The following is a 10,000-nucleotide window of genomic DNA, read 5'->3' on the forward strand; positions in this document are numbered from 1 at the left end:
TCCGCGCAAAACTATTTACATTGCTTGAACATACCATTTAAACATGCGCTAAGTGCAAACACCTTGATTCAATGATCGTCTCTTCATCCAAAATCTATCCCTCCAAGAACCTCGCAGTCCACTCTCAAAAAGAAGGGGACCAATTAAATATTGTCCTTCAAATAATCACGCTGTCTGAAAGACATTTTCAATAATTTTCGTCAGAGTAGGGCTAAATATAAAGGAGTTTTTGTTGACGTAATGATCTCATAAGTTCTTTGTAAAATTTCAAATTTTCAAAGCATCATTGCTCAGAAATTATCTGGTACATCGGGTTCAAATTTTCAGAGATAGCTCATTATGGAACTGAAATTTTAAATGTTCAGTACCTCGTTCTTCGCTGACTGATTAGAAAATGATAAATTAGGACGCCAAAACAGCCATTTGAGGCAGTCAGTGTCTCCTGAAGAAAGGCTTTCAGTTACCTTACGTAGACTGACCACAGGTGATTCACCACAGTCGGTTGCTTTTACCGTCGTGGTTTAAGAGTACTAGGGAGTTTAAAAACGACGACGGAGACGAATACGACAACTCCACAAAACAATATCATTGGTTAAAAGAGCATAAATAATCGTGCTGCACGTGCAGCACGGATTTTTGCAAGTATCGTAGTGGTGCTCTACATAACGACGACGTGAATTCACCAAATTTGAGGTTTTCGCGACAGCGTTCAATAAATTTTCTCATAAACAGTGTTTATTAAAGAAAATGTATTTAAGTATAACAAAGCTGGAAGTACCATCCGACAGACGTTTACAAAAGAAAAAAAAATCCTGGACAAAAGTGGGAGCCGGGGTCCGCTGAGCTGACCCCTAATTATCCACCCTTGCGTCTTGATCCAATAGACGATTTGTTACCTCTACCATATATAAATTAGGGGAAACGATCATAGGTGATTCCTGCTCCTGACCGATCATGAAGGGTAATAAAAGAGGCCACTTTTGTTCGATGGAAGGCTTTGGAACCAACCAATTTTACATGCTTTAGCTCAGTGAACAAACCAACCGAAGCGGAAGCACCTGTTGGCTGTCAGTTCAATCAAGAGGATGGGGGAAACTAGCTGAGAACATCAGCGTTGAATTGCCAATCTCGTTCCCAGGCCTTTTAACCATCGAGAGTAGTTGTTGAATAGACCTTTTGGCAGTTACGGCGGCCATTTTGATTTCTATTGTTTCGAAAGACATTATGGGATGCTCAGGGGGCAAATTTATGTATTCACAACAAACAACTTCATTATAATGGGTTGGTTGCTCAGATAATCCAACCATTCGATGAGATTCACAAAGTACAGGAAGCGCATAACGCATAAAAAAAGAAAGATCTTACCAAGCAAAGTTCTGATTGTCAACAAAGGGGAATATAGTGCTGTAATTTCTTCCTTTCTGTAAGTGCTGTAACTCCAATACGGAAATGTTCTTCGGACATATAACCAAGAACCATGGGAAACTAGCTGAGAACGTGTTTTGAATTGCGAGAGTGAGAGAACAACCAAAACTTGCTATCTGCTTAAATAACCTGATAACTCAATGGGAATATCCCTGGGGACTACTAAATCCACCTAGAAAATGCCTGATAACAAACCACAAAACCCTTCATATTAGAAGAATTCAAACGCATACCAATAGGAAATACAATTTACGCACGCGCTGCGGGCCTATTGCCACCACGGACTTACACTCTTACAACCTGGTAATATAGTGAGCGGTGCACTTACAGGTCACTACCACAAAAAGCCGAGAAAACTAAAACATTTCGCAGTTCTTGAAATGCATAAGAATGTGATAGCTTTTCCAAGAATCACCTAAAATGAAAAATTGTCTTGATATCATTTCATTTGTATTTATGTAATAACAGGGTTAATTATGTTGGCTATACTTGCCGACACCTTTTCCAACGCATTGAGGAACACACCTACGTGACGCCCACAATCAGAAGAACAAAGATCTTCAGGAACAATTTACCATTCTTAAGAAATTCCGTGGGAAATTTGAATGCTTAATTTACGAAATGCTCTTTATCCAAGAAAAGAAACCTGAGCTGAACACTCAATCTGACTCGATCAAAGCAAAACTATTTAGTACCTAATTGTTACCCTCTACGTTCCACATTGCAGTGTTTTTAATTACATGCAACGAGATTTTCACACACATTCTTAGTATTTAAAGAACTCACAACAATCTGACTTTTAGTTTTTAGTTTGTACGAGTTTGAAAATGATGAACGAATCCTCGAAACGTCATTCAAAATTATTATCACTAATTTTTACTCTCAATTAATCGAACATAAACTAAAGATACAGTTATGAGACGAACAGTTTAAGGGCATGGAAGAGGACCTGTCTTGGCCCCTGAATGCACCCCTGTCCACATTATCTCTCCTGGAGCCCATCGTGGATTTTGTAAACAGGGTCTGAGATCAAATCTAAAGGCTTTACCCATTTTAGATATGTCAAATACAAAAGGCTTATTACATGTTTGTGAAATTTCAGTTAAAGGTGTGATTTCCTTGGCCTTGTCGTTACTGTACTTCCAAAATCTCTGCATTAATTCTGGCGAGCTTCCGTGAATACCCATGAAGGAGTCGCATGTGTTGGTCAACTTTTCAAATATCTTCAACTTGTTCCGATTTTTAGGGTGATCAAGCCTTCGATCGTCAAAAGAAATTAAATTGTCGCTTTTATTAAAGACGCTGTTAATCCAAATAGGAATTTGCTGATCCGCGTGTGGATGACAAAGGATTCGCTGAGGGTCTTGAGACAAAAAGCGCACAATGACGTCATGAGTAAATAGCGTCCAAGCTTCGTCCACGTAAATGAGATCTCCAAATTGACAGTGATACCAGCCCCAGCTTAACATCTTGGTAGGCCTGTGGCGTAACTCATATTTGAGCCTCTCAAGGCACACGAAATAGTCATCGTCAAGACGGAGGAAATACGTGAAATTATACTTGACCGCAGCCCACATCATTTGGTAGAGATATCGAAGGCCAAAACTTCGGCCGCCAACAACCGGTTGGAATTCTATGTCTTTGTAAATATGTTTTTCATTAGAAAGTTTGGCCTTATCCTCTTTGGGTATTTGAATGCCGTCAGTGAAAAACTTGCACCGCACCTAAAACAGAGTTATGGATTCAATAAAAGCGAATTCATAGTTCGCCTTGACGCAAAATGCGTTTACTGCCCCGTCTTTTATAGCGAGGCCACTTATTAAAATCTTTCTCGCGTTTACGACGAATCGTCTAAGAAGAAAATTACCATTTTTTCCTCACCTTGTATTTGCCATTATCTTTTAACTATGTCGTCTGTAAGGTGTGCTAATCGTACTGTATAGAGGCATATAATATCGAGATAATCTATTTCCTTTTCTATGCTAGACTTTTTGGGCGTTTCGTCGCATTTCGATGCAGCACACCTCTGTTTTGAACATAATGACATCATCGCAAATGCAAAGGAAAAGAACTGAGGCTTACACTTGCCATTTTGCCGTTATGTCGACCGATACTTTGCCGCTTGTTTGAACTTGGCTTGTGATCGGAATATACATTAGAAGTATTTGTTAAGGTTCAGTCAAGAGCTCGACGTCGAACAATCGGTCAAGTTCTCTAATATATCATTTATACAATTTCCCAGCTCAATACAGCGCCGCGAGTACGCTGGTTCTAGTTCGTGCGCGGCTAGGCTCAAATTTCCAGCCGTTCGCGGCTTGTTGCGCCCACGTTACTCTCTCCAATCCGACGATAAATCCGCCATATTGAAATAGTTATCCGAGCAAATTATGCCCCAGATTTTTTCAGGCGATTGTCCTTGATCGATCAAACAAAACAAAGCACACGCCCACTGCTGCAAACCACCAGGGGCTGAAAATCTTAGCCTAATGCGAAGCTTGGGCAAATGTAGTTTGATTTCAGAATCTCTTAAATTTCACGGTGTCCAGGGGAGTGTTTGGTCAAATCTGCACGTACAGAGCTTCTTTTTTGTTTTGGGAGCGCCGTAATATGAAAACCTTCTTTGGCTTCATTGGACTTAGTTAAATTTCAAAAAGAAGGCCAGGGGTTACGTTACGAAGTGTAGATCAGTGCTTTTCTAATTGTGATGACCGATAACTTGTACAACTCGAAAGCGGTGCATGGAGGAGGAACCTTATAGGCTCAAACGTTACGAAAGGCAACCTGTTCTCTGCCACATTATTTTCCAGCCAAGAAATACTAACCTCTCCGTGACATTTCGTCCCCCATGTCTGTCTTATTGCATCTCTCCTGTCTCGTCTTGAAGGCGCCGTAGATACAATAATTAGAAGCAGGATGGTTTGTTTAGTCTCGAGCTCTTTCAAATCACTGAATTCCTTTGTTGCAAACATGCAATCACTTCTATTGGGTGTAACTTGGGTCAAGTTAGCGAACATGTCCACAAGTGGTTGAAGGTGTGTGAATCTTAGTTGTGGCAGGAGGCCACCTCGTGGTTGAGGTGCTTTGAGGAACAACCTCTTCCAGTTCATAGAAAAGTTCTCGTTGCCAAAATACAACAGCGTAGTAAACATAAAAGCAGAAAGAAACACGCAACAGATAAAATTAATGCAATTCAATCGACTTGAGGATATTTTCTTCCTGGGATGTATAAACATTGTTATGCTGGCCAGTCTAGAGACAAGAGAGAAAAAAAATCAGTTTGTTCATAAGGCATCCCATGTATTTTCAATAAGTTTCTCGATAAGACAAGAAGTAATCGAAGATTTGGAAACAGCGTGTTTGACAAAAAAGGTTTTGAATTGTATCGCTTCATGATATAGCAACAGTATCATGATGCAACTTTTTAAAGATGTTTTTCGGCATGATTCATGGCAGTGAGGTTATGTTCTTTACTACGGTGGCCCAAAAGGGCCAACACAAACAAAAAAAGAAAACGCAAACAAAGGGGAAAACATCACCAAACAAAAAAAAGAAAGCGTGTTAAAGAAAGAAACAGTTAATAAAATTGAAGAGCAAGACGTACGCAGGGAATGCACAACTCAAAGAAAAATAATTTAAAAGTACAATGGAAACAAAATAGCATGACATAAAAAAAAGCAGGACGCAAACAAAATCGAGGTCCTGCATGTATAGCAAGCATTCTTGCTATACATTTGGACCTCGATTTCCTGTTAGCCTCGTTTCCAATCTTCCTTATCTCTTTTTTTGTTTGCGTCCTGCTTTTTTTATGTCATGCTGTTTTGTTTGCATTGTACTTTTTTGTTTGTGTCATGCTTTTTTGTTTGCGATATGCTTTTTTGTTTGCGTTATGCTTTTTTGTTTGTGAGCTACGGTTTATGGTCCTTATCCTAAAAGACTAGAGAGTCTAGAGAGTCTAGGCATTTGCAAATGTCATTACAGACCACAACTTAAAGCAATTAATTTTTGCGTCTGTCACCTCGACAAAACGGCTTCCGACACTTTTGCAAAATGCACTAAAGTGATTACCGCGTAATAATTACCTCAAGTGCAACCAATCAGCGGAGAGAATTTTCAATTATCACCGGGGTAATTCTACTAAGTAATAACGGTAACAATGATAATAATAATTAATAATAATAATAACGCAAAAAATGCCAAAAGTTTGAGAAAAAAAAACAACAACAACATCAAAGAATTGCTATCAGCAACCGTACAATTTTTTTTTTTTTTTACCGTCCAAATCTTGGGTAACATTTTGCTTTGAACTGTTGGTTACGCGGACCATGGGGAAATCTTGAAAAATGACCGATTTTTTAAGTCACATTCCGAAAGGTAAAAAAATAGAAAATACAATTCGACAAAGTAGTATGGATCGAAAGTTTAACTATCATAGATTTGTATTGTGCAAAAAAGCACGTGAAGAAAGACCTATTAGAAGAGAAAGAACAATTTTTCCAGTTGGAGTTTGACGAGAAATATGAAAGACCTAGTTGCCGTATTTAAAACTAGACAGAAGTAACTCTTTGCAAGCTTTTCGGGCCTATCATTAAAAACGTTCGACGACGGTCAAGCACCATTCTAGAGGCCCTGACGGGGTAAATTCCGACAAGCGATATGGCCCAAAAAGTAGGGACAGCACATAAAATAAAATTCCGACGAAAGACATCCTTTCCCAGCAAGGTCATTCTAGTCCTTTCGCGCTTATTCCATGTCGCTCGCCATGGAAAGCGTGTAACAGCTTTCCAGAGATCAAATTGGAGTGAAATCTCACGTCCTTCCCCTCTATTAACTATGTTCAGATTAAATTAAATTTGGCTACCTCAGGTCGTTGTCAGGACAACAACGGCAAAGACGCTATGCATAAGAGTTAAATTAAAAGGTTGAAAATTTTCACTATATTCTATCGAGACTTCACGTAAAACAAAAGACAACAGAAGGGAAATGGGAAGGCTGCTCCTTGTTAGGCATAAAAGTATAAAGCCTCCCGGCTACATCTCAGAATACTTGTCCACTTACATTCAACTTCACTTACATTCAACTTCGAACAAAAAAACACTGCCCCCGCAGTTCCGCAGTCGACTGTAACGAGATGTTCAGTCAATTTCAAAAATCTGCTCCTCGGTTTTCGTTTGAAACTTGTAAGTGGCCTCTTCGGCGACAAACGAGCCAGTTTTAATTTTAATTATACTTTCTCTTAGCGGGTCTGAGTACAACTCACCTTGCAGACCTCGTAACATTAAAACCTCCCTCGATATGTGCCGAGCGATGCCGATTAATTAAGGAACCACAGCAGAGTTAGCTCGCCTTATCCTGGAAGAAAATTTGTTGCCAAGATGGCCACACAGGTCTCTGAAATTAGGCAAGCAAAGAAATCCTATTACTCCGCTAAGGCACTTCACGATAATGAAGGGAATTCATGATGTCACTTCTCGGAGGTCTAATATCCATCCATAAAAGAAATTAAACAAAACGGCGTATCCTTTGTAATCGACAAGAATTAGCCACAGCATTTAATTATCATTTGGCCACTGTGGGACCAAAACTTTGAATGAGATCAATGGTTGCACACATCTGCATTATATGAGCAAGCCCTCGCCTGATAGCACTAACTTTGAGTTCACGACGACTAATCGATCCAAAGTTCTTTCCCTTTTATCTAAACTCAGTAAATTCAAAGCAGCTGGATTGGATAAGATTTCTGCTAAACTTCTTCGCATTTGCGCCGAGCTAATTGCTGACCCGCTTTGTTTGATTTTTAATACCTCTGTAACAACTGGTATTGATCTTTCCTGAAGAAAAAGAAGTGCTCAAAAGTAGTTGACTGTACCAGTCTTCAAACAAGGAGACCGGACTGACCTAGACAATTACCGTCCGATTTCTATTGTTCCAGTGGCTGCTAAAGTCTTTGAAAAGGTTATTTATGATCAACTTTTTGCTTTTCTAATGAATAATAATGTACTCTATACTCTCCTCTCACCAGTCAGGCTTCTAGTCGCTCCAATCTACAGTTACCGACACCTGCTGACTCCAGAGCCAGACTAACCGGCCCTAAATCACAGTTATTGAAGGCTAACCTTTTTAAAATGGGTGCTAAGACTTAAATACTATTTATCAAAGCGATTTGAGATGGGTGCTGTGAGGCAACTGACGTATATTATAGATCAGGAGAACGTGAATGCCGTAGTAATTTTGACAGCATTCTGATTTCTAAGTTAACATGCAAAGTTCTACAAAAGCACTGAACTCGAACACCGGAAACAATGCATCATTAGCAGTGCATTCATTGAGTACTGGTTGGATGAACACTGACACCACTGCCTTCTCTGGAGTGAATTATAATAACCTGATTTACATCAAATGTAATAATGATAGATTGGCCAGCACTAAACAATGTTCATTTCGTATTCTTAATTGCCGATTTGTTTGTTATAAAACATGCTACGCCGAATGTGACAAAATATCAAGTCCGCTAAAAATAAAACAAGTCACACCATTTATAATCAAGTTGCCAACAATTAGCATCAATTTGTTTGTTGACCAAATCAAATTCCTCGCAATTTATGTCACTTCTCTTGTTGTGCAATTCATGTATTCAAGGCCCGCGCATCGAATGTCAAGCTCGATAATTTCAATTCAAGATGCTTGTTTTATAAATCAAGAAGGGAGAGAATAGCTTTTGATCAATTCTATTTTCGAGGGGGACTGAACACCTGTGGCAAAATGATTAAAAATCTGAGCGAGACAGTGGCCACTGAAAGTATCGAGGATCTTGGTCTACAGGTGAATCTTTCACTCAGCCCAAGCACAGGAATACTCGTTCCTCGCATGTCACTATAACTTCACCCAGTTCCCGAAGTTGTGAAGAGTAACTCGCTCAGAGACCCAATTGCGAATGATCAGCAAAATGAAGCACATCTACAACAAGCAGTTTGAGTAACCAATAAGAAAATTATGGCTAAAAAAACTGACAACAGGAGACATTAGGGAGTTTAAGAAACCAAGAAGGCTACGGCGACGAAGACGTTACTTCAAACTATTAGCTTGAGCTATCCTAAGTGCTAAGTGTTTCAAGGTGTTTCAATCTTGTTTATGTTGTATAAGACAGGCGAAGTATTCGATAACCAGAATCGTACGAACGGATTTGAAAAAAAGAGAAAGAACAAAAGATTTACTGTTTGTTGTCCATGTTGTCGTCAAAACCCGAAAATTGGTCATTTCACGTTGTTGTTTTGATGAGTACGAGAGAGAAATGCCTTACAAAAATGCGTGCCGCACGTGCAGCATGACAATTTCTTCCTCTTTTAGGGCCTGTTTAATTTATAAGAGGCGAGCCAGCCCTGTTAGACGGGCTGGCCTGGTAAAAAGGGATTTCAGCCAGGTTTACCGGGATGAATTTTAGGAATTTGTTTACGTGTCTTGTAACCGTCAAAGTCACGCATGGGGTACCTGGTGAATTTTCTTGCTTTGACGTTCGAGACGAAAGGTTCATTTTAGCGCTAGCAAGTACGGAATGGCATTTTAAAACAAAAGATGCAAAAATAATTCTGGGATTATGCAAATCCGACTACGTTTTCAAGGAAACCCACACGTCATGAGAATTTTTCATTCCAGCTAACCGGGCTGGACCGTTTATATGAGAATTTTTCAGCCTGGCTTGCCGAGATCTCCGTAGCTTAGACCGGGATCTCCGCAAGTGGGCCAGCCCGCCTTGTGATATAAACGAACCGAAATTTTACTAAATGAAAACAGGCATGAGCCGAGATCTTGGCAAAGGGGTTCTAGCCGGACTGGCCCGCCTCATATATTAAAACAGGTGATATTACTGTTTATTGGTGTTGTCGTTGCCGTAGCAGTTGTAATTTCTTAAACTCCCAATTGGGACGATAAACGGGTTGCCCGCCATTACTGGTGCAGTTCCCCTCGAAAATAGAATTGATCAAAAGCTATTCTCTCCCTTCTTGATTTATAAAACAAGCATCTTGAATTGAAATTATCGAGCTTGACATTCGATGCGCGGGCCTTGAATACATGAATTGCACAACAAGAGAAGTGACATAAATTGCGAGGAATTTGATTTGGTCAACAAACAAATTGATGCTAATTGTTGGCAACTTGATTATAAATGGTGTGACTTGTTTTATTTTTAGCGGACTTGATATTTTGTCACATTCGGCGTAGCATAGATACCATCAAGGATTTTGTAGTGGACAATGACATTGATATCTTAGCTATCACGGAAACCTGGCTACGCCCAAGTAATTTAGACTCACTTACTATTGGTGATCTGACTCCTACTGGCTATCAATTTCATCATGTCGCTAGAGACACTTGTGGTGGTGGAGTTGGGCTCCTTCATAAAAGCTCTCTGAATTTTCATAAGGATTCAGTCGATTCTATTGGTAACTTTCAGTCATTTGAAGCAGCTGACATGAAACTACATTGGCGTTCTACTACTATGCACATTTTAATCATCTATCGTCCACCTTCATCAAACTGCATTCTGTTTTTGAGTAATTACATCACGACTCCTGGTGCA

General features: G+C 39.7%; 2 protein-coding genes across 4 annotated transcripts in view; one reads left to right on the forward strand and one right to left on the reverse strand.

The window, feature by feature from the left end:
- Nucleotides 1–1,377: 1,377 nt before the first annotated feature.
- Nucleotides 1,378–10,000, reverse strand: part of LOC138033430 (uncharacterized) — a 17,208-nt gene continuing 8,585 nt past the window's right edge. Inside the window, exons 1-4 of one of the 3 annotated variants that reach the window (XM_068881170.1) lie at nt 7,442–7,570; nt 6,683–6,813; nt 4,248–4,674; nt 1,378–3,149 (exon numbers count right to left, since the gene is read on the reverse strand). In XM_068881170.1, coding sequence (XP_068737271.1) covers nt 2,355–3,149; nt 4,248–4,658 — 1,206 coding nt within the window. In that variant the 5' untranslated portion in view covers nt 4,659–4,674; nt 6,683–6,813; nt 7,442–7,570 and the 3' untranslated portion in view covers nt 1,378–2,354. Of the gene's footprint in view, nt 3,150–4,247; nt 4,675–6,682; nt 6,905–7,441; nt 7,571–10,000 lie in introns of those variants that run through there. The other 2 variants (XM_068881169.1, XM_068881171.1) reach the window with 2 other exon arrangements.
- Nucleotides 8,853–10,000, forward strand: part of LOC138031826 (uncharacterized) — a 2,406-nt gene continuing 1,258 nt past the window's right edge. The window contains exons 1-2 of the mRNA XM_068879450.1: nt 8,853–8,967; nt 9,612–10,000. The exon at nt 9,612–10,000 is cut by the window's right edge and continues 856 nt beyond it. Of these exons, the coding sequence (XP_068735551.1) occupies nt 8,853–8,967; nt 9,612–10,000 (504 nt within the window). The remainder of the gene's footprint in view (nt 8,968–9,611) is intronic.

Source organism: Montipora capricornis, chromosome 14 (assembly GCF_036669925.1).
Source record: "Montipora capricornis isolate CH-2021 chromosome 14, ASM3666992v2, whole genome shotgun sequence".
NCBI lineage: Eukaryota > Metazoa > Cnidaria > Anthozoa > Scleractinia > Acroporidae > Montipora > Montipora capricornis.